At 39.3% G+C, this 25,756-nt stretch overlaps 1 protein-coding gene across 3 annotated transcripts in view; it reads right to left on the bottom strand.

The window, feature by feature from the left end:
• Nucleotides 1–25,756, bottom strand: part of TMEM245 (transmembrane protein 245) — a 97,696-nt gene that overhangs the window by 60,882 nt on the left and 11,058 nt on the right. For all 3 annotated transcript variants that reach the window (XM_047830475.1, XM_047830476.1, XM_047830478.1), the window contains exons 3-6: nucleotides 24,010–24,111; nucleotides 10,372–10,488; nucleotides 7,635–7,853; nucleotides 5,059–5,228 (exon numbers count right to left, since the gene is read on the bottom strand). In XM_047830475.1, the coding sequence (XP_047686431.1) occupies nucleotides 5,059–5,228; nucleotides 7,635–7,853; nucleotides 10,372–10,488; nucleotides 24,010–24,111 (608 nt within the window). The remainder of the gene's footprint in view (nucleotides 1–5,058; nucleotides 5,229–7,634; nucleotides 7,854–10,371; nucleotides 10,489–24,009; nucleotides 24,112–25,756) is intronic.

Raw genomic sequence — 25,756 nt, 5'->3', positions numbered from 1 at the left:
AAATTATTTTAGTTTTTAAATTTATTTTCTTAAAGGGGAAGAGGAGTCATCTTAAAATGACATTCTGAGTGTTTCAAGTGTGAATAAAGGGAACGCTCTTTTTTTTTTTTTTTTTTTTTAATTTAGAGATGTCAGTAAATGTACGGTTATACTCCAAGACTCTGAAAATTCCAAACTAGCTTTATTTATGTAGCAAGCCTATTAAGAAAGTATCGTTCCACTGCTGAGTTTTCCTATTTCATTATTCTGGGCCTGTAGGCTTTTATTTCACTTGGTTTTTTTAACCAAATTCTGGTTGAGGTTTAGTGCAAATAATCAATACTACAAAATAAAACAAGCCCTGGGAAATAGGTTGTGTTTCAACTAACCATAGATGTGTTCTCTCTCACCCTCACTTCTCTTGAATTCGTTTCCTAATTCACCCAACTTGAACTTGAAATACCAAATACCCAGTGCTTCAAATTTTCTGGCCGTGGATGTATTGTAATAAAACAGACATCAACTTACTTATGTGCTTTCCTCAAACATATAGCCTCAGAACTTAAAGCACTTACTCCTGCTCAACACCAATGTTTTATTTATGCTACACCACATCATCAAAGAAAAGGAAAACGTCACGTGATCTCTTAGGAACCTTTTATAACTGAAGTCACCACTAGTTAGACTTCTAAATTAGGTAATCTAATTCATGTAGTCACCAAAGGTCAAATCAAATTGAATATAATGATTTTAACTCTACTTCCTCTCATCCCTTGAGGACAATTTAATTTCAATATACACAAGTTGGAGAAGTGTTTAAAACCACCTACTTTGCTCAGAATGAGAAAGTGGACTTCCATTTGCAGCACTATGATTTGCCAAGGATTTAACTCATTTAATCATATTAGTTTTGCAGGGAATGGAGGTATAGACAGCAGCATATATGTTGGGGGGTGGTTTATAAGTGTATTTATTTATTTTACACACTGTTTATTACACACGTTTAGGCATTGTCAAGTCTCCCCTTTCTTCTACAACTGAAAGAATGAAATCCTGGGGCACCTGAGCGGCTCAGTCGCTTAAGCGTCCAACTCTTGATCTCGGATCAGGTCATGATCTCAGGATTTGTGAGCTCAAGCCCCGCATCGGGCTCTGTGCTGAAAGCAGAGTCTGCTTGGGATCCTCTGCTTGGAATTCTTTCTTTTCTTTTCTTTTCTTTTCTTTTCTTTTCTTTCTTTCTTTCTTTCTTTCTTTCTTTCTTTTTCTCTCTCTCTCTCTCTCTCTCTCTCTCCCCCCCTCCTTCCCTCCCCCCTCCCCTGCTCACTCTAATAAACATTAAAAAAAAAATTTAAAAAGAAGGAAATCCTAATCTCTACACTCAAAAATGTCACCTTGATCTACTTCCAACAAGTACATCTTTTTTTAAGACCTGTTTTAATATTTCCAGTTAAAATTTTAGGGTCTTATCGTGTTTAAACACAATACGCATAAATGTCATCTCTTGCTATCTGTCCCAGAGATTTGATGAATTTAAGTCTAGAACTACTACATGTGGACGTGTCAGAGGTACAGCATTAATTTATCTAGATTAGCCTTTATCAAAGTTATTAAAAATGTAACCTATTCCATGCAAATCATGTGAAGCATTTACCATACATACAATCTCATACCTTGGGAAATACATGAAATTAGATGTCACAGGCCACGACCACAATCTTTTTTAAGTTAAAAATGAGATTCTGGAATACTAGTTATATTAAAAAAAAAAAAAAAAAAGACACTATATAAAATTACCAGCCAAGTGAATCAAATATTCTCACACATCAAAGAAGAATAGAGTTATCAGGCTGGGCCGCATTACAGAGCCGAAAAGGAATGGCAATCACTTACAGTGGACAAAAGGACTACAAGACAGAACTTCTTACACACACCAAGGCAAGGAGACAGCATCCATGTATCCTAAAATAAATAGCTTTGGGTGTTTAGCAAACCGTACTGTGACAGTATTAATGCTTCACGACCTTCCATAGCTTATTAATTTGAACTTTTAGAAGCATAAACTAAGTTTGACATATGGACAGAAACAGAATGAGAATAGAGATAAAGGGGGAATTCAGTAGTAAAAACCAACATCCATGTGTTCATTTACCTTCTTATTTAGCCAGTGCCAGAGCTTGAGGACAGGGGGTAAGGTAAGAAAGAAAAGATAAGAACAGTGGAATATCATTAGAGAATGCAATAATAGTATGAAAAGAAAAGAAAGTCACCAAGAATATGAGGAGGAAATAATCCCAGACCAAAAACAAACAAAAAAGAGAAAACAAAAAACTAGGAAAATAACTGTAATGCATTAACAAAGCTTTAAAATCAAGTGAATAAAACATTCCTTTAAGATATACAATGACAGAAATAAACACAAGCTTTGTTGGCAATTCAACATTAAAAATACATAAAATAACCTGAATGCTTATAAGCTTAAACAGTCACACCAAATTCCAAAGATCACAGGAATGATTAAGATTCTTTCACATATCATGCACCAAAAGGATTTTTAGTCTCTGTATAAATTAATTCACGTTCATATACTATGTGTTCACTGAACTTTTAGCTTTATAGTATTAATTATTTCATCTTTTTTAAACAGTAAAACATTCCAGGGCTCATCTGGAACAGTGAACACCTGGCCATCTAAGATTCTGTTAATATTGGGTCTATTTCCTTCCATCTCAATTACTTAAGCACATATCTTTCTACTTTCTGTAACATCCTTTCTTTCACCTAACAGTCACCTCATCTAAACCTCACAATATTTAGCACTATAATAACTAATGCTAGTTGGTGAACACAGGATCTAAAAATCACTAAACACAGGATTTACGGCATTATTAGTGATCCAGAAAGTACAAAGGCTAAAAAGCATAATTTCATCAGAGTAAATGTAAATGCTGTTTGCAGAGTTTTGACTAAAAGTACACTCGATGCATGTTTAAAAATATACTTCAGACAATCTCTTATAGAGGAATATTTTTAAAAACACTGTACGATCAATTAAAATTTAACAGAAATATGAAAGAGATTTATTCCCCAAAGCAGCAGCCCATGTATATTATTATACTAAATAAAACATAATTATGGTATCAGTTATAATTAAACAAATATTCAGTTTTGATAGCCATTTGGTAGGTTTTATTATACAAAACCACAAATTCTAGTTTGATTCATTTTACTGTCTCCCTTCCTTTGTAAGATGAACAAACTGACATACAAATTTGAATAAAAAATGACAAGTTTTCACAAGGCTGCTCCATAGAAAGTACTTTTGATGCCCCTGGAACTTCAGTTGACACAATTGTAGAGTTTTCTTGAGTAAAGGGTTCCAAATACAAGTACCTGGGGTTCTGAAAACAAGATTTAGTGTCTATCCCTTCTGATAGTGCTAAGGCTTTCAAAAATTATCTGAAATAGGAGTCATCCTCTTTAAACAGTTTGAAGGACTGTATCTGTGCTAGTAAGACAAAGCTTCACCCCGATACCAGGAAGATGTGATCAATATGTTAAAATCTGTGAGAAGTCTTTGAGTCTTTCTTATTTAAAAAGTTGAAAAAAGAAACAAATAGGCAAATCACAAAAGTAAAATATTAATAGCCAATAAGCAACCTCATTTTTATTTTTTAAAATTTCAAATTAAAACACTGAAATCCTTCTTTTTCTGAAATAAAAAGGACTTTTTGTTACATTATAATATCTAGTATTGGCAAGAGCTCAGGAAATGGGCATTCTCATAGGTTACGCTGGTGGGAATTAGAACTGGCAAACTTTCTGGAAGACAGAAAGGCAATACAATATGTAAGGAAACCTATCCCCCTGCATCTCTGTTGACCCAGGAGACTTTACTACGGGTTTAAAAGATTTATTTCCTTCCACCTCACATGAACTCCAGTTACTATTCTCATCCCTATCTATGCTGGTTTCACCTAACAGTATTTCTCAACCCGAAGTTATGGATGGACCCGCTCAAAGATTTCCGAGCCTCTGTGAGGAAGTCCAACTCACATGGCACAGCACCCACGAAGGCCTCAATTCTGTCTCACCCGACTCTCCAGCCTCACCTCTTCGCATATTCCAGCCATGACTGTTTCCTTGGTGTTCCCTAAGAAGTCATGCTGTGGCCATCTCAACCTGTGCACTGCTCCATCCACCTGTTCTTCTTGCCCTGTCAACCTAATAAACCCCTACTTGCGCTTCAAAATCTGCTATGGCATCACCTCTTCTGCAAAACCTCCCTTCTCCCACTACCTCACCAACAGTGAGTCCTTTCTTGATCAGTATGACCACTGTATCCTGTACATGCGTTTCCCCCCCCCCCACACACACACAAATTACAACCACAGCTATCACTTACACAAAGCTTACTGTATACCGGGCGCTGATCTAGGAACTCACTTAACCCTCACAGCCATTCCTTGAGGTGCATTCTATTGTATTTATTGTATCGATAAGGAAACCAAGGCACAGAAAGGTTAAGAAACTCATTCAAGGTCACATAGCTAGTGAGTAGAATAACCGGGATCTGAAACCAGTGTGGAATCAGGGTCCATGCTCTCAACCACTGCCTCCAAATTTTAATGGATTGCTGTCTCTCCACTAAACAGGGCTGCTGCACCCAGTTTTCTGTGATTCACTAGATTTTCCTGAGGACTTATTAGCACATTATTTGACCTGTGGGAATTACCCCAGAAATACTCACTGCACTGAGGAGGCATTACCTGCCAATATAATTTTAGGCAAGTCACTTAGTCCCTCTAAATTTCAATTTGGTCCTTATAAAATGAGGGAGTTTAACAAGGTGTTCTAGAACATCCTTTTCTCCCACTTTTAAGAGGGAAAACTACTTACATAATACTTAAACTAAATCTATCCTATACTCACATAAGGCGTAATTCTAAACTTTAAATCTCATCACAGATTTAGATGTTAAATGTGTTATCAACAATCCCAGTATGAACACCAAATACCAGGAAATGGAATATGTGTATTATAAGCTCCATCAAAACAGCCCAAGGTCTTAAAATACAATACCTTGCTATCAACTTTTAACAAGAATTTTCCAAGCCCAATAACCGGCCATGGTGCGAGAGCCTCCTGCCGCTCCTTGAGGAAGTGCTCAGCCACCTGCCACCACACCTGGCAGCGTTTTGCCAGGAAGTCCACGACTCCAAAGTGAATGACAAGCTTTTTGAGGATCCAGACTATAACGAAGAAAAGCATACAAAGCCAGAATCAGAACATGAGAAAGGTCCTTTCTCATACAAAGAACATACAAAGTCAGAACATGAGAAGGTCCTTTAATTTCACGTGACCTTTCAAAAAACAGTGAAGCTAATATTAAATAAAGACCAATTAAGGGGGAAAAAAGGCAAGGGGGAGAGATAAAAGTTCATGGTATTCCAAACAGACAGAATTAGGGACGATAACTTTTCCTACAAGCCCCATCTGCCCATACATTACCTTCGTGGTGAAATCTGAATCCTTGAAGGAGCCATGGATTCTTTCATAGCCCGTATAAACATAAAACACTGATCATGAAGATTTAGGGGACTACAATCTTGGCCCCTTGCCCCTCACCCTTCTTGGGTAAAGAATACTAACCCCTGACATGTCCTAATTTCCTTAGCTATTATCACTGCTCTTGCCAAATGTGATTCTTTTCCTTGGATGTTTAATATTTAGTGACCCGAAGGGTAGAAGGTATTCCATTCGCATCATGATTTTACACCAGTGCGCTGCACTCCGATTTCTCTACCTGATGCTGCTCTGTACATCTGCCTCTCTTAGCAGAGTGGGCTTAAGCAGGGCTGTTACAAGTGGCCCCCAGGCTGTGCACTGCACAACTTCTGCACAGACCACTCACAGAGCACAGTATGAAGATACCCCTCCACTCTGGGCAGCAAGGGGGCCCTGCAAGCAGACGTTAAGCTTCCTGTTAAAAGCCAACTAAGAAAGTGGTGGGGCCAGAAGGAAGAGCTACTCATCTGTGGGGGGGCAGGGGCCTTGAAGTCTGGACTCTGGATAATTGATCTCAACTACTATAATTTCCCTAACTCCAGAGATTTCTGTGTCCTTAGCCCTGGCCTTGCAATCTAATGATTCACAGTTTACTCTTTTGAACCATGAGCTCAGTGTTGCATACCAGTTCAACAACTTCATCATTAACATTTTTAAATCTCTAAAGAAGACCTAGGAAAGCTCCTAGGGCTCTAGAATAAGCCCAGAGTAATTATAGGCTGTGGAAAATGTTCTGGGGGCCACCTGCTTACAGCCTACTCTCTCAAGGACATGTCAAATTCCTATAATGGCCTGAAGGTTAAGAAATGACTGGGACAAATGGAACTCCTACTAACAAATTTTAAAGAAAAGGGGTTCCAACAGCACCTGATACCATTTGGCAGCATAAAATAAATCATCTGGCAAAACCAAAAAAGTATAGAGCAATCCAGAAGAGCAATTTAAACGATTTCACTAAGCTTTTCTATGAATTCCTTAATAGAAACCATGGCTATAGTACATACCCTGTGGCTTGCTTAATGACAACTGTGTCTTACTCCAACTGCCAAACAGAAGTTCTGTTTGAGGATGCAAGAAGCAGAAACAAACTTCAACCTCTTATATTCTATGTTCCCTAAGGAAAGGCACTAAATAGTGTTCTGGTCATAACAAATCTTTAACAAAAGGCGGGGGGGCAGTGCCTGGGTGGCTCAGTCAGTTAAGCATCTGACTCTTGGTTTTGGCTCAGGTCATGATCTCACACTTCGTGGGTTCAAGCCCCACATCAGGCTCCCCATTGATAGCACACAGTCTGCTTGGGATTCTCTCTCTCCCTTTCTCTCTGCCCCTTCCCTGCTTGCAACTCTCTCTCAAAATAAATAAATAAACTTAAAAAAAAATAAAATAAAATAAAAAATAAAATTTTAAAAACTGTCCAAGTTAATGAGAATAAGTTTTAAAAGTAATGATCTAGAAGGCAAATGGTCCAATGAGTTTAGATTTTTAAACTGCGGTGGAAAACAGGCTTCCAAAAATCAAATTTTGTTTAAATCAATAGTGAAAAACTTTGATAAAGGATAAAGAACTAATCAAATGTAGGAGGTATCTGGATGTCAGGTTCCTAAGCATCAATTCAGGACTTAATAAACTTGGCCAAGCTTCTGACTGTGGTAAGAGGTAAGCCCAAACAATCAAGAAGGTACGAAATAAACAAACTCTTCAGTAATGCACCTGAGTCACTTACTTTTCCAGTCTTAGAATACGCCTTTAAATATACAATTGTTTTAGTTTTAAAAGAGGGTAGCATTATCTCAAACACTAAAATCCAAAAGTTAGGGGCGCCTGGATGGCTCAGTTGGTTGAGCGTCCGACTTCACCTCAGGTCATGATCTCACGGTCGGTGAGTTCCAGCCCCACATTGGGCTCGCTGCTGTCAGCACAGAGCCTGCTTGGGAGCCTCCGTCCCCTTCTCTCTGCCCCTCCCCCACTCACTCACTCTCTCAAAAATAAATAAACATTTACAAAAATAAAAATAAGATAAATAAATAAAATAAAATCCCAAAGTTAAAGAAAAAACGTCTTCGGAGACAAGACCCTAAGTGAGCAACTACCTGCCACAGGCACCGGCAGCAACTGTACAATCCACAGGTTCAACCAGAGCTGGACACCAACGATGGCCCACACGAGCGACACGAAGTAGATGTCACTGGTTTTCTTCTTCCTGAGAAATGTTCCCATTTCAGCCCTCTGTCTACCCAGAGTAGGGGAGGGGGAAGAAGGTGAAGGAGATGAGGACAGTGGTGCGGGCGGTTCTCCTGTGTCCATGGTTTCTGAGGAGGAGGAAGAAAGTTACCACCATATTAGTCCACATTAGTTGACAGTCCCACGGAGCAACTTGCTACTCTGTTTCAAGCCTGCAAATGGACTCTGATAGTATGATCGCACTGGGTTAAAGAAGAAAAAGAATCTGGACGTGCCTGCATGTGCACTGAAAAGTGTGTGCAGAGTTACACTACTGACCGTATTTAAATCTAGGGAAATTAAGTTTGTTAGGGGGTGGGGCTGGGGATGGGGAATTTCTTACTCTTTATACACTTCACGCTGTTCAAGGTTTAATGTCATCTATTTCATGTATTCATCTATGAATCATTTAAATGCAAAACTAAGGAAAAACATGACAAAATAGCTAAGAATTATAATTAGCCCATGGAAACTACTTCAACTGTATAAAGCAACAAATATTAACATACCGAAGTCCTACATTTAAAAACGTGTCTTTTAACATAATTTTATTAGATCTATAATATTTCTGATGCAACATGGCTTTTCAGTGTCATTCGACTAAAATGGAGCCAACTGCTCTTACAAGAAGAACCCAGGGCTTTGAAACATGTCTTTCTCTCAGAATGAGGAATAAAACAGTGACAGATTGCTGGGGGTGAGGATTCAAGTAATGGTGATCACACTGAATTATTTCACATAAGGCACTGTTTTCTAACAAAGCAACTACTAAGTTACATTTTACTATAGGGTTATATTTTTCTATTTCCTAGTTTTACCAAAATATACCACATGCCTCAGAAATCATAGAACTCTTAAAGCAATATTACTCAGTATATGCCATGATGATGGAAACTATAAAGACCCTACAACTTGCATTTTGCCTTCCATAAAAAAAAGTTAATGACAAAAGTAGACTGTTTGGAGCACCTAGATGGCTCAGTTGGTTAAGCGTTGGACTCCTGATTTGGTCATGATCATGAGATCATGAGTTTGAGCCCCACATTGGGCCTAGGCTGATGGCACAGAGCCTACTTAGGATTCTCTCTCCCCCTCTCTCTCGGTGTCCCTCCCCCGCATGCTCATGTGCACTCTCTTAAAATAATAAACATTAAAAAAGTAGATATTTCATAAAGTCTAGAAAATAGAGGAAAGAAACAAGAACACTCATAACCCCAACCGCCTATTTGTCCCAGTCTTTACATAGTTGTATGTAGTTATACCACATTCCACTTACCCTTTCACACTTTCTTCCTTCAGTTGAATGTCACTTCTAGGAGAGCTAAGACCTTGTCTGTCTTGTTCTCCCTCTGCTGAACAGCACAAAGGATAGTACCTGATGCTCACTAAATAGTGGACACTCACTAAATAATACTCAAAGACAGCCTTCCCTGTGATTTCATAAAGTTCATAAGAAACTACATAGTAGCACTCTGATAGTTATATCATAATCTCCTTAGTGTTTATAATGTTCAATGTTTATCTGTGAGTAAACTGTTACTACTGATATACTAGCATCGTGGTAAGTCAGCCCATCTTATCAGAGGTAACATTCTATCCTGAGGTTTGGGGCTAAAGCCCAAGCTAGTTATAATACGCTTCTGTTTGACTTTGCTCTTTGAGAATCTTTCTAATTTGGAAACTTCATGCTGGTAAGTGTGGTAGATACTCAGAAGAATAATAAGTCCCTAACCAAAACATTATCCCCTCTTCATTTTGAAAACATAACTCAATGTGCAATAAATATATGTTTTCCTGCTACCCCAAATGCTTTTTTCTTAGCTGATCTCTCCTTTTAAGACTTTTCTGAAGTCCATTCTTCAGGAAGAGCTCACCAAAAATATTCCTTAACTCCAAAGCCCCTGGCACTAATAAACTTCTTGGCACAGAGATGGCCTTTTACATTTCTGAACTCTGTGGGAGTACAGTATGACTTTAAAGCTGATATAAATCTACCAGCTGATCTTGCAGGAGCATGGTATCCAGAATAAGCAGACAGGTTGGTTTCAGGGGAAACAGTCAATGTATTAACAGCACAAGACACGCAAAGCAAACTTTGAGAAGCAAGAAATGCCAGAGAAATGGGAGAACTGTAAGACAGAAAATAAAAACCAAAAGAAAAAGTTGGATCAACAACAAAAGCAATGTAAAGAGTTAGAACAAAACCAGAACAACAGAGAATGGATGGCTACAGAAGAAATGGAAAATAAGGACAGGATTAAGTGCAGAAAATAATGGAAAACGTAGAAGAGGCACAGAGAAAAAGGAAATAATATGAAGGGAAAGTGAGAAGGAATAACAAAAGAAAAATTAAAAGAAAAGCATTTTTCTTAAAAAAAGGGAAAAGATGAAGATTCAAGAAAAGAAACAAAAAAGGTAAATAATTAAAAGCATGAAAAAAGGGATACGTGAGAACAAAGATGAGAGGAGGAAAAAGTATAAAAATAGAAATCAGAGGAAAATGAAGGACTAGTAAATAGCATTCTGTGATGCTCATGTCCTTAAGTTTATACTTTATGTGTATATGTCAATTTCCAGAATTGTATTTGAAAACATCCCTTCAGTCACCTGCAGGCTGGTCGGAGGGCTGGTCATCGGCACTTGATTCATACCCTGTGATGGAGATGGCCAAGGTTGCCAGAGTAGAAGCTGCCATGGAGATAACCTGCCCTGGTAACTCCGCTCCTGTAAAACAAGCACGTGTTTGCAAAACTTTCTAAAACCAAGTGGGAAATAACTGCTACAAACTGAAACATAGTACTAAATTTTCAAAAGCAATACAACAAAATGGTTATTATTGACCCACTGGACCAGGGGTTCTTCACCAAGGGAGAATGCTTTAGAATCAACAGGAAAATCTGCTAAACATTTGGTTCCTGGACTCTGCTTATCAGTCACTGGTGCATGCAGCAGAGAGTGGATATATAAACGTGGAGTCCCGCTCTCTTACTTTTTAACTTCACAATCTGAATGCACATTGGAAAACACTGCCACACCAAGTCTGTGAGCTTCCCGAATGCAGACCGTGACTGTCTTACTCTCTTTTGTATCACTAGCTCCCAATACGGTATGAAACAGCCAACACTCAGTGCTCTTGATAATAGCATTCCATGAATGCATAGGCAAACACCTGGGTACTATGCAAAATCATATAGCTCTATAAAGTACATAATTCAATACAGGCAAAATCCACCACTGAAAATCTAAAATAATCTTATTACTCTGTTTCATTTTATATGTTCCCATGTTAAATTCCTAATACATAGTACACCAAGCTTAATCATTTGCACTAAAGTCAAATAAAACATTTACTGGCCAATGAGGTCTGTCAACTGTCAGTCTTTAATCTACTATGGCAAACAACAGATGAGCTCATAAATACCAGGTTCTAGCATGTTCTCCTCCTCCTAGAGACTAGAAAGCTTAAAGATTGTATTTCTTAGACTCCCTTGCAGCTAAGGTCCCATGTGAAATGCAGTTTCCACCAATAAGACACACCTATCAAGACCCAGAAGACCAAAGTGAGACTCACTGGAATTTGGATGCTCTCAAGTCAAACAGTCATGAAGGCATATGGTTTTTCTGTCAAAACTTAGCAGAAGTTCTAAAAGCAATGCTACCTGATCTTAACTTTGTGGCAGGTAGCAGCAGCCATGGGACTTCTGCTCAAATAGTCCTTTGGTGTCACTGAGCACTTCTCCTGTTTGCAATCCTTCTGCCTGTGACACATCTAAGTTTGTTTAACTGTCTGGTCTTCCCCGAAATTTTATATGTAAAAATTCTATGTGCTAATCAACACCTCTTTCCATTTAGACTAGCTAGTGCAGATTCTGTTGTCTACAACTAAGAATATAACACTCACCAAATCATACACCCACACTCACGGAGATGGGACCTTACTTTGGGTAGGTCAATACACAGTGTGACAGCACAGAATTCTGCCAAGCCAGTGAAAACAGCCATGGCCATTCAGAAAACTCCAAATGAGCTCCACCTACTTAGCAAATCCCAGGCTGGCTATCTCCCAGAGACAAGTAGGCCAGGCCCTAAGATGGCTCTTTGGTGGACTGAACCATGAGGATCAAGAGCATTCGTCTTACTCAGCCATACCCTAACCTTCCTCTAATAAATGCCTCTGTGATCTGACAAGAGGTTTATCTTCAGACGATCCAAGAGCAAGTCAAACTCCTGATCTAGGAAGAGAACAAGATATCTGGATTGGGACTTATTCCCCTGGCCTAAGGATCCAAATTGTTTCTTAGATACCAAGAAGGGAACAAAGAGGGAAAGAGGGCATCTTTCATGTCTTACACATTCTCACTATTCACTGAATTGGATGCTGAGGATAAAGACACAGACCCTGCCCCTGTGGAGCCTTGGTGGAAGAGACACATAGGGATTGAAGATCCACATGGAAAAAAAAAAATTCTTACCACAGTTGGGGATAATTTGTTAATTCACCTTAAAAAAAAAAAAAGCACACAAATGTGAATGTACACAAACTATAATGACTGCTGTAAAGGAAACACACTAGCTATTTTATGAACTCCTAGTGGAAGAAATCTTAGTCTGGAGAATCAGGAACATCTTCTCTTTAAGAAATAAAAATACTGTGGGGTGCCTGGGTGGCGCAGTCGGTTAAGCGTCCGGCTTCAGCCAGGTCACGATCTCGCGGTCCGTGAGTTCGAGCCCCGCGTCAGGCTCTGGGCTGATGGCTCAGAGCCTGGAGCCTGTTTCCGATTCTGTGTCTCCCTCTCTCTCTGACCCTCCCCCGTTCATGCTCTGTCTCTCTCTGTCCCAAAAATAAATAAACGTTGAAAAAAAAAATTAAAAAAAAAAAAAAGAAATAAAAATAATGATATACAAAGGATGAGAAGGAATTGATCAAAGGAATGTAAATAATATTTGGGGCAGAAGAAGTGAGTAGGAAGGCCACTGAGTGAAGACACTGGCATGTTAAAGACAGTGTAAGAAGGTCAGTGTGTCTGGAACACAGACAGCTAGTGGGAAAGTGGTATTGAGTAAACAAGGCCAGACGTGTTGAGCCAGATGATCCAAGTCATAGAAGACCATAGTAAGTACTTTAGTCTTTATTCTAAAAGGTGTAGGAAAGTGCTGAGGAGTTTTAAACAGGAAATGATCATGTTTTTACTGAAATTTAATTGAGATACTTACAGCTTTACATGCAGTTATAAGAAATAATAGAGAGAGACCCTCTGTACCCTTTATCCAGTTTCCCCCAATGGTAACATCTTGCAAAACTGTAGTACAATACCACAGTAAAGATATCGGCATGGATACAAGATACAGAACAGTGTCATCAATGCAGGGATCTCTCATGTTGTCCTTTCATAACCACACCCACCTTCCCAGTCCATAAATAAATGATCAGCTTTGAAATATGAAAAGAATCATTTTTGCTGTTTGGTCAAGAGCAGATTGGGAGGGACCAAGAGCGGGTACAGGGAGAGAAGTTACTGCAACACTGCAGGCAAGACATGATGACAGCATGCTCTGCAGCAGTTTAAAGGGGAGATGTTGGAAAAGTGGCTGCATTTAAGACATGGAGTGGTCAAAGTGGACCAGACTTGATGATGAACCCATAAAGGTAACGAAGGAGATGACGTGTCAAAGATAATAACCCCCAAGTTTTCAGATTATGGTTAGATAGATAACCATAGGGAAATACCATGTCAACAACCAGGGAGGTGAAATGGAGGAAAATTTTGGACATTTTAGGTATATTTTTTAGAATTCTAGATAGAAGTTTCAAAAATAAACTGATTACACCAGAGACAAGTCAGGATTTAGCTTCTTGTGCAGCTAGGAAAGATTTCTCAGGCTCCACTCAAGAGCAAAGAAGGGAATACATGATTAATAGCCTGGGACAGCAGAGTACAGAAAGAAAAGAAAAATGCTTCCAGTAAAATTTTAAAAAGCAAAGTTTTCTTTCTTATATAAGATTAAAGACTACTCTGGAAAACAGTATGGAGGTTCCTCAAACAATTAAAAACAGAACAACCCTATGACCCAGCAATTGCACTACGAGGTATTTATCCAAGGGATACAGGTATGCTGTTTCAAAGAGGCACATGCACTCCAGTGTTTATAGCAGCACTATCAACAATAGCCAAAGTATGGAAAGAGCCCAAATGTCCATCGACAGATGAATGGATAAAGATGTGGTACATATATACAATGGAGTATTACTCGGCAATCAAAAAGAATGAAATCTTGCCATTTGCAACTACGTGGATGGAACTAGAGGGTATTATGCTAAGTGAAATTAGTCAAAGAAAGACAAATATCATACGACTTCACTCATATGAGGACTTTAAGACACAGATGAACATAAGGGAAGGGAAGCAAAAGTAATATAAAAACAAGGAGGGGGACAAAACATAAGAGACTAAACATAGAGAACAGAGGGTTACTGAAGGGATTGTGAGAGGGGGGATGGGCTAAATGGGTAAGGGGTTTACTGTTGAAAAAAAAAAAAAAGACTAGTCAAGGGTCCTAAATTACTAAACCTACCTCTTCACAAATTATTTAATGAAGTAGTGACTCATCTTTGAGAGAGCCTGAAAAATAAGTCCTTTGTTTTAAGTAGCTCCAAAGAAACAATTTTAGAGATCCTCCAAAGTAACAATTTTATAGATCCTCAAATATGGATTCTCAGTTTGGCTGTAGTTTGACTTACATTTCTAACCCCCCGCTAAGTCCTCATTCACTAAACAGGTGACTAGGCTACATGCTAAGAGACTGAGACCCAAGCCCCAACCTCAGTCTAATATTTAGTCTACCAGTTATGATTCAGTATAAAAGCTAATGTAAAGACAAGTGTAGCATATTTGGGGAGCACAGAAGATGGCAACCTAATCCATGCTTGGGAGGTCAGGGAAGGATCTCCAAAGATGCTACTTAAAAGGAATGGTAAAAGATGCCACCCTTTAAATCCACTTAAATATGTTAACCACTGGGTGGTTCAGATGGTTAAGTGTCTGACTCTTAATTTCAGCTCAGGTCATAATCTTACAGTTCGTGGGTTCAAGCCCCACATCAGGCTCTGCACTGACAGTGAGGAGCCTGCTTGAGATTCTCTCTCTCTCCCTCTCTCTCTGCCCCGCTCATGCTCTCTCTCTCGTGTGCACTCTCTCTCTGTCTCTCTCAAAAATAAACAAACATTAAAAAAAAGTATGTTAGCCATATTAAAACAAAACAGAACCAGTCTATCTTGGAGGGGAAAAAGAGGCTTATGTCTTAGAGGGCAACAGGAGAAAAATTTTTCAGAAAGACAAAAAAGCAAGTGTAAAAGCACAAAGGCAAGAAAAAAACACCATGTGCTGTTCAAAGAACTCTTAAGAAGTCTGATAAGGCCAGGACATAAGGTACAATGAGAAGACCGGAGAGATACCAGGATGCAGAGGGAGAACGGAGGGTCTCATGTTTACTCTGCACAGAGGCAGCACGATCAGTACAACTCACTGTTTGGGAGCACAGGTGAGGAGACAAGACTGCTCACATTCAAATCCCAGATCTACTCCTTACTAGCTAGATGACCATTGGCGAGTTACTTAAAATCCAGGTGCCTCAGTCTCCTCATGTACGAAATGGGGCTTCTCTAAATTCTGATTTCATATGAGAATTAAGTGAAACAGTACATATGAAATATTCAGAACAATACCTGGTATGCAAGACTCACTCAGTAAATGTTAGCTATCACCACCACCTATTTCAAAGCCTTTGGCTTTGGCACAATAAACTATAAGCATAAGCCACTAACACTTGTGCAGTATTCGTCTGTGCCTCTCATCCCCTTTCTACTTCATATTATAGCCATTTCCCTAAATGTCTTATGCTCCTAGCACACATCTTCAGATATTTATGCAAAGTATCTTACCTACAGTAGGCACTGAAAGACTTGAGGAAAAGTTAAGGCCAATAAATTAAACCCTCACACCTTAAAGACCCTGTCTCCAACTTGCTGATATCACTAAAACAATGCAGTAAATATTCAGTGAACCATAGCTAAACCAAGGAAAACTATGCAGCATTATCCTAGTTAATACACAAACTAATTTGGCAAATTTTTAGAGGGCCTGAAACTTGACAAAGGAATGGAGTAGCAAGCAGGAAAAATCCAAAAAGCGTATTTGAAAATTATTGATGTAAGATTTGGCAACTGCTCTTACTTATCAAACAGGCACTTCAATGACTTCTGTCTTAGTGATATCCTCCTGAGCTTCAAAAACCCCAAGGGTTCTGGCAGAAATGATAAACCAAATGCAAGAATGCCAGGACTGAGAATCTAGGCAGAGTCATGGTATTGGAAAAAAACCCAGCTAAAAATAGGCATACAGACAAGGGAACATAATCTTGGGACCGAAGAACTGTAACCTAAAAAAGGAAAGAACATCCAAGGTTTCAAGTGTCCCTCTACCCAGGGACAGGGCCAGCATCAAGGGGAGGCCCAAATAACAGGGATCTACACAAGTCCAAACAAGCAGGCCACCAACAGCCTAGCACTAGGGGACAGAAACTCACGGTCTGGCACAGTAGAAACAGATCACATGTCCTGACAGATTAACAGATCTGTTAATACGGCTAACTCAACAATAGGCAGAATAACGTGTTCAATAAACAGAGGATAATTTGTTTTGAAAACGCTCTAAATAAGGAGATACTCAATCTACTTAGTTCTCTTTCACAGTGACAGTGGCAGTTGCCAGAAATACATCCAGTGATGCCTACTGGAAAGAGGCTGTGCATACCAAGTAAAATCTCCCTAGCACGTAAAGCTCCCTTTGAAGAAGGCTTCTGTTTCCGTTGCTAATGTGGAAAATACACCTCCCTCTCAGTGGCTTCTAGCATCACTTCATTATGCTACTGGTCAGTAGCAAGGGCTTGGATATGGACCAAAGTTTCCCTAGGCCTGTTTGACTGTGTCAGATAGGGCAGTAGCAGATGAGCAGTAAGAAGTTTACTTTGTTCCTTTTCTTTTTCCAATTTAGCCTCAACTGAACCAAACTTGTTCACTCACGTTGCATGTTATTGCAAAATGATGAAGGCAACCACCAAGACTTCCCTGCCAAGGCATTTCTGATTTTTTTATAAACAATCACCAGTGTTGGGAGGAACAGATCCAGCTGTACTTGCTCATGCTTCTCAGACTGTGGGTCCAGCGTATTAAAGATACACCTGATGCTTGTTTGCCTAGCTTTGGAAAAAGCACTTCTTAGTGTAAATTTACTCAGAGTAAATGGCTGAGTCTATGTTTCTTCATCTGTAAAATAAGTAGAAGTACGAATCCCACTGATCACTAAGAAAATTAAGAGGGATGCCTGGGTGGCTCAGTCGGTTAAGCGTCCAACTCTTGATTTCTGCTCAGGTCACGATCTCGCGGTTCGTGGGTTCAAGCCCCACATCAGGCTCCATGCTGACAGCGCAGAGCCTGCTTGGGATTTTCTCTCTTCCTCTCTCTCTACCCCTCCCCTGTTTGCACACACACGTGTGCTCTCTCTCAAAGTAAGTAAAAAGAAAACTTAGAAAAAGAAAATTAAATAAGAGCATGTTTAAAGAGGTTGGCAGGGCCTCGCCCATGTTGCTATTATTAACAATAAAGCAAGGCCAAGGGCACTCACACTGAAGCTGGATTCCAGGTTTCTACCAAGTGAGACATCTAGGATCCAGGAAGCAGAGTAGCTAGTCCCTGCACTTGTGGGAGGCAAACAAGGCCCATGCGTAAGACAGAGGAGCTCAGTCAGCTGAGCGTCGGACTTTGGCTCAGGTCATGATCTCAGTTTGTGAGTTCGAGTGCCACATCAGTCTCACTGCTGTCAGCGCAGAGCCCACTTAAGATCCTCTGTCCCCCTCTCTCTCTACCCTCCCCACTCAGGCTGGCTCTCAAAAATAAAACGTTACAAAAAAAAAAAAAAAAAAGACTAAGAACCATAAAACTACTACTGAGTACAAGAGGGATCAGCAGTCACTACACCTTTTCTGGATGACTGATGCTTGTTCAAAGAGCCTGGTGAAAGGAAAGAGCACCGGAGTCCTTGACCCTAAGCTTTCATTCTTAGCTCCACCGCTCACCTGTGTGACTGTGGTTAAGTGATTACTTAACCTCTAGAATTAAAGGTCTTCATCAGTAAAATGGACATATCTACTTTACAAGGGTCTTTTTTTGGAGGGGTGGCAGGGAGAGGAGGAGTGTTTGTGGATTAAAAAAGTACATTTTAAAACACAGTTGACACTTAATATTTTTTCCATACATTATCTTGATGTTCCAGAAAATACCAAGTAAGAGCTCCCAAGGCCTATGAGAAAATCACTGAGGAAGGCCCCTGCGCTCAGAAAGTACAGCTGAAACTCCACAATGATCCACAAGAAGACTCTATCAGATCTAGGAACTAAACAAACTTCATGCTTTGAAATCTGAGCAAATCCAAAGTATTAATTGTGTGAATCCAGTGAATCATAGGTCATAAAAGCTTCTACAACAGTGAGATTCAAAGCTCAAAAGACACAGAGAAAGATGCCTACATAGGTGCCTAGGAACAAGTACAAGTCGTACAACAGGACGATGGAAGTGATCAGTGAGGAATAAATGCACGTACCGCCCTGGTGGAGCACTAAAGCATTCCTGTACCTAACTATAGTACAGTGACATCTACAGGAGGGAACTGGCTGTAATAAAAGGGAAAGGTTGTCTTAATTTGGATTAGATGTTTTGAGTTCTGATGCCTAAAAGAAACAAGGTTCTAGGGCAAGAGGAAAAACAAATACTCAAATTAAGAGAAAAAAAATGTTTAAAAGATTTATTTTATGATGAAGATTACCTAGACTAGCAGTCTATAAAAAGGATTCTAGATCAAGAATAATCTGTGCTCGCTTCGGCAGCACATATACTAAAAAAAGAATAATCTATTCTGGGGGTGTCTGGGTGGCTCAGTGGTTAAGTATCCGACTTTTGGTTTCGGCTCAGGTCATGATCTCACAGTTTCCAGAGTTCGAGCCCCATGTCGGGCTCTGTACTGATAGCATGGAGCCTGCTTGGGATTCTCTTTCTCTCTGCCCCTCCCCTGCTTGCATGCATCTCTCTCAAAATAAATAAACTTTAAAAAATTAAAAAAGAAATGAATATTCAGAAATTGGCTAGAATAAAAGTAAACAAAACAAGAAAACCCAACATTTATAAATCTGCTTTCAACATATGTTCTGTGTCCCTGTGATTTCCTTCCTTGTTAACAGTCTAGAATACAAATACCAGAAATCTGCTGGGCATGCCAGCACATCCCCATGCTGGGTTTATGGTTGATAATAATAATCAAACATGGCCTTCTTTTTCCCACAGCTCAAAACTTGGTCTTAGAACCCTGTCTGCATGGCTCCCTGAGCTTCCTTCACCAGCTGATGAGAATTTACACCTAAGAGAAAACCTACTTGAAACCACTGCTTTAACCTAGATTATTCATAACTTACAACAAAGTACTTACTTGGCCCTGTACAAAAGCAGTCAAAAGGAGAAAACTGTCCTTAAGAAGTGAAAAATAGAACTCCATAAGATCCAGCAATTCCACTTGAGTGTATTTATCCAAAGAAAACAGAAACACTAACTGGAAAAGATCTATATGACCCCATGTTCATTACAGCATTACTTAAAATCCTCAAGATATGGAAACAACCTAAGTGTCCATCAGTGGATGAATGAAGAAAATGTGGTATAAGTACAGAATGGAATATTACTCAGCCAAAGAAAGAAAGAAAGAAAGAAAGAAAGAAAGAAAAGAAAAGAAATCTTAGATGGACTTCAAGGGCATTATGCTAAGCTAAATAAGTCAGACAAAGAAAGACAAATACCATATGATCTCACTTATATGTGGAAATGTTACACACACACACACACACACACACACACACACACACACACACACACAAGCTCGGTGGCCAGAGTTGGGAGAAGGAAATAGGAAAAATGGGTCAAGGGAGTCAAAAGGTATATGCTTTGTTATAAGTCACAGAGATGTAATACACAGCATGGTGTCTAGAGCTAATAATGCTGTATTGCATATTTGAGAGTTGCTAAGAATAGATCTTAAAAGTTCTCATCACAAGAAAAAAAAAATTTTTTGTAACTACACAAGGTGATGGATGTTAACTAGATTATTATAATCACTTCACAATGTACTATTCAAACATTGAATCATTACGTTGTACACCTGAAATTGATACAATGTTATATGTCAAAAACACCTCAAGTAAAAAGGTAAATAAGGATAGAAAGACAAGAAAAGAGAAGAACTGATTTCCAGAAAAACAAAAAAAGGAAACCATCCTGGGGTAAGTGGTGAGGGGTGAGGGATAAGCCAAGCTCTATAAACCATTGCTATTAGCAGAAACGGCAGGGAGGAAGGGAGATAAAGTTACCCAGAGGAACAAGTGGTGAATACCAAGCTTCATACAGTAGTTGTCAAAACAGAAGTATACTTCTACTGGTCTGATATATAACCACAGAGACTAATAGATTGTGACCAGGAAGATTGGGCGAATAAAGAAAACTGGAAAAAAAACAAAAAAATCTCTCCTATTTTCCACTCTCAGAGAGAGATGGTTTCCAGACAAAAAAACAAAAAACAAAAAAACAAAGAGCAATTTAATTAAACACACACACACAGGGCCTGGGTGGCTCAGTTGGTTGAGCAGTTGACTATTGATTTTGGCCTACATCATGATCCCAGGGTTGTGGAATCAAGCCCCACGTCAGGCTCTGCACACGGAGCATGGAGTCTGCTTGGGATCCTCTCTCTCCCTCCCTCCCTCTCTCTCTCTCTCTCTCTCTCTCTCTCTCTCTCTCTCTCTCCCGCCCTCCCTCTCCCCCTCTCCCCTGCTTGCACTATCTAAAAATTAAAATTAAAAAAATCTTAAAAAAAGGAAACACACACACAAACTATAAGGTAGCTATACAAATACACAAGGATGCCACAAATAGCCTTGTGATTAGCATAAAATGAAGATGCTAAAAATGTTTTAAAAGTGTATTTGACATAGAAAGGTGCTCATGAAATAAGATTTAAAATACAGATTACAAAATAGAATGTTCACTATAATCCAATTTTCTTGTGTTTTAAATTCTGAAGGCATAAAAGTCTTAAGGCATTAGTAAACATTTAGATGCATAATGGGATTTTGAGTAATTTTTATTTTCTTCTTTTTGTTTCTCTGTAGTATTCTCTAATCTAACTATACAAAATGATATTTAAGAAATTAATTTTTTTCTTTTAACAATCTGCTGCAATTAATTAGTAATTTGCTTTTTCTTGATGTATAACCATCAGAAAGAAGTAACATCAGTTGCTGTAGAAACCATGTGCTGCTCAGATTTACCTCTCCAGCCATAGCTGTTTCCACGTGGATGGGTAAGGAGAAGTCCAGTCTGATCGATGATGTGCAGACCATTAATATCCGGCCACCCTATGCTCCATCTTACAGCTCATTAGAAACCTCTATCTTTAGAGGCACCTGGGTGGCTCAGTCGGTTGGGCGTCTGACTTCGGCTCAGGTCATGATCTCACAGTCTGTGAATTCGAGCCCCACATCAGGCTCTGAGCTACAGAGCCTGGAGCCTGCCTCAGATTCTGTCTCCCTCTCTCTCTGTCCCTCCCCCGCTCGCATTCTGTCTCTCTCTCAAAAATAAAATAAAAACATGGGAATGCAAGCTGGTGCAGCCACTCTGGAAAACAGTATGGAGGTTCCTCAAAAAACTAAAACTAGAACTACCCTATGACCCAGCAATTGCACTACGAGGTATTTATCCAAGGGATACAGGTATGCTGTTTCAAAGAGGCACATGCACTCCAGTGTTTATAGCAGCACTACCAACAATAGCCAAAGTATGGAAAGAGCCCAAATATCCATCGATGGATGAATGGATAAAGAAGATGTATATATATACAATGGAGTATTACTTGGCAGTCAAAAAGAATGAAATCTTACCATTTGCAGCTACGTGGATGGAACTGGAGAGTATTATGCTAAGTGAAATTAGTCAGAGAAAGACAAAAATCATATGACTTCCCTCATATGAGGACTTTAAAAGACAAAACAGATGAACATAAGGGAAGGGAAACAAAAAATAATATAAAAACAGGGAAGGGGACAAAACAGAAGAGACTCATAAATATGAAGAACAAATAGAGGGTTACTGGAGGGGGTGTGGGAGAGGGGATGGGCTAAATGGGTAAGGGGCACTAAGGAATCTACTCCTGAAATCATCGTTGCACTATATGCTAACTAATTTGGATGTAAATTTAAAAAAATTCAAAATTAAATTTAAAAAAATTATAAAATAAATAAAATAAAATAAAGTAAAAACATTAAAAAAAAAAAAAAAAGAAACCTGTATCTTTAACAAACTGTTTTTGGATATAAATCACTTGCAACCATAGTATTTCAAAAATAATCTTTAAAAGAAAATGATGTAGGGGCGCCTGGGTGGCGCAGTCGGTTAAGCGTCTGACTTCAGCCAGGTCACAATCTCGCGGTCCGTGAGTTCGAGCCCCGCGTCGGGCTCTGGGCTGATGGCTCAGAGCCTGGAGCCTGTTTCTGATTCTGTGTCTCCCTCTCTCTCTGCCCCTCCCCCATTCATGCTCTGTCTCTCTCTGTCCCAAAAATAAAAATAAACGTTGAAAAAAAATTTAAAAAAAAAAAAAAAAAAAAAAGAAAATGATGTATTCAACATTGTACTGGAAGTTCCAGCCAGAGCAACGAAGCAAAAAAGGAAACAAAACAAAACAAAACAAAACAGCACCTAAATTAGAAAGAAATAAAAGTATCTTTATTCACAGATGATTCTCTTACATATGCACAATCCTAAAGTAACCACAAAAAATTATTAAAGCTGGGGCGCCTGGGTGGCGCAGTCGGTTAAGCGTCCGACTTCAGCCAGGTCACGATCTCGCGGTCCGTGAGTTCGAGCCCCGCGTCAGGCGCTGGGCTGATGGCTCAGAGCCTGGAGCCTGTTTCCGATTCTGTGTCTCCCTCTCTCTCTGCCCCTCCCCCGTTCATGCTCTGTCTCTCTCTCTCTGTCCCAAAAATAAATAAACGTTGAAAAAAAAAAAAAATTATTAAAGCTTATGAATAAATTCAACAAAGTTACAAGACACAAGATCAACAGGACACAAGATCAAACACTCATGATCTTGGATTTGGCAATGGTTTCTTTTAGACAGAACACCCACCAAAGCACAAGCAACAGAAAAACTGGAAAACTCACAAATATGTGGAAATTAAATCGTAGAATTCTCATTAAACACTGTGTCAAAGAAGAAATCAAAAAGGAAATCAAAGAGTATCTTGACCCAAAGAAAACAGAAACACAACAAATGATATTTATGGGACGGAAAAACAGTTCTAAGAGGACAGTTTAGAGTGATAAATGCCGACATTAAGAAAAAAGATCTCAGGGCGTCTGGGTGGCACCGTCGGTTAAGCGTCCGACTCTTTATCTCCACTCAGGTCATGATCTCGGCGTTCATGAGTTCAAGCCCCACGCTGGGCTGTGTGCTGATGGTGCAGAGTCTGCCTGGGATTCTGTCTCTTCTTCTCTCCGACCCTCCCCCACTTGTGATCTCTCTTTCAAAATAAATAAACTTAAGACTTTTTTAAACAAAGAAGATTTCAAATAAATGACCTAACTTTATAGTTAGCTGTGAGTACAGGGTTTCCTCTTGGGGTGATGAAAAGATCTTGAAACTAGACGGAAGTAATGGTTACATAACATTGTGAATGTACTAAATGCCACCTTAAAAAAGTTAATGGTTAATTTTATGTTATATGAATTATACCTTTAAAAATGCAAAAAAAAAAAATTTTTTTAAAGGCAGGGGAAGGGAAGTGGGGCACTGTCTTAAAACCTAAAATATTTTAGGGGCTCCTGGGTGGCTCAGTCGGTTAAGTGTCTGACCCGATCTCAGCTCAGGTCTTGATCTTAGAATTCAAGCCACATGTTGGGCTCCATGCTACATGTGAAGCCTACTTTAAAAACAAAAAACAAAAACCTAAAATATTATAAACAAGTTTATTTTCTATTCAGAAAATACAGATTTTTAAACAGATGTTAAGCAGTTTCATCTTTGCATGTTTTTAAAATAAAGCTACTTTCTCAAACACTTCTTAAGAGTAATATTAATAGAATGTTCCATTTCTTACCAGAAGACTCTTTTCCATTTTGTTTTTCATAGAGGGTGCCCACAGACATCAGGAAAACAATAACCAGGAATACTGGAATTCTCCATGAGCCCGCCAAGGATGCTGAAAATTATCAAGAGTTAACATTTTTAGTTGAAAACCTAGCACACATCTTTAAAAGAATTAGTAAACTGACATAACAATTTGCCATAGAGGACGTTAACAAAATTGTTTCACAGGGAATTTTTTTTTTTTAAAGGCCCTAAGAGAGATGAAGCCTCAATTCAGGGTTTGTCTCAGTTAAAACTAGCTCTGCTGAGGCCCCTCGTCTAAAATCGGGTATGTGCCAGGGGAGCTTGGGTGGCTCAGTTGGTTGACCATCCAACTTCGGCTCAGGTCATGATCTCATGGTTCGGGAGTTTGAGCCCCGCATTGGGCTCTGTGCTGAGAGCTCACAGCCTGGACCCTGCTTCGGATTCTGCGTCTCCCTCTCTCTCTGCCTCTCCCCTGTTTGTGCTCTCTCTCAAAAATAAACACTAAAAATATTTAAAAAAAAAAAAAATACAATTGGGTATGTGCCAGCCTCCCCTTAACAGGCTCATATGACCTGAGGAATCAAGTCCATTCTAATGCACACCTAGGATTTAAGACCATCCTGAACTCAAACCTTCCATTTAACCTCAAAATTACCTGCATCAGTTACAGAACCTAAACTCATGGAGCCTGATTTCATTTCCTGAAAATACCACTGGGTGTGAACTCCATCTCTCAAGAGAGGGTGAAATGGCCCAGAACAGCACGGCAAAAAGCTTCAATGTATCCTCAGTTTAAAAGGCAAAAACGCTAACAAGCGCCAAGGACCAGGAACCTACCCACAGGCATTTGCGTTTCCCTGAGTAAATCTAGAGCTTCCTGAACTGCTGCCTCCTCCTCTGCCTTCCCCAAATTCAAAATGAGTCACATCGGACATTAGGGGATCTTGCTAATATACTCCTCTAGGATTCCAAATCAGCAAAGCTAGAAAGCAATGCTTTGTTCCACATCAGTCTCTAAGCAAAGAAAGACTTTCAATCAGCTCTGATGTTTTATTTTTAACTGTAAGTAGCTCTAAAAACTACTTTAAGTAGGCTAACTACTGCTCTAGGTTACTGAATTTTGTTTTTAAATTAGAACCTAATGTTCCCTAAGTCTTAACTTGGAGATAAGAGTCCCTGAAAAAAATCACTCTATAACATCCTAGCAGCCATTCAGCTAACAGTAAAGAGTCCCAAATACCAGGAAACTCATTCTTTTGAGCAGCTGACACTAATCGTCTTTACGTTGAACAGATTTGTCTCCCTGAAGCTACTCCTTGCTCTGACGTCTCTCCCCCATAGGTAGAGAGATCTGTTTAAACCATTCTTTCACAGGACAGTCCTTCAAATAGGCTTCCATATTTTATTTTCTCCTTCCCTCCTCTTCCTCCCCACTCGTGTAGCCCAGTCCCCTTCTCTTACCCGGCGTAAATACGTCTGGTTCCTGTAACTGTCTCTCACATACTTAACTGCTTATCTATATCCTCCTGAAGTATGACACTCATAAATGGCCATGACACTGTAAGTGTGCTTTACTTTTTAAGGTATATTTATTTTTAAAGGACCTTTTGAAAATGAACATTCAACATAATCAAAAGATAGACATGTTACAACATCTTTATCAAAGACTAAAGAAAGATTAAAGCAGAACATTTTCTAAAGATTATTTTAAAGAATGTTAAATGCAACATACA

This window comes from Prionailurus viverrinus, chromosome D4 (assembly GCF_022837055.1).
Source record: "Prionailurus viverrinus isolate Anna chromosome D4, UM_Priviv_1.0, whole genome shotgun sequence".
Taxonomy (NCBI): Eukaryota; Metazoa; Chordata; class Mammalia; order Carnivora; family Felidae; genus Prionailurus; species Prionailurus viverrinus.
The sequence above is the reverse complement of the archived record's forward strand: the minus strand, read 5'-3'. Positions and strand labels throughout refer to the sequence as shown.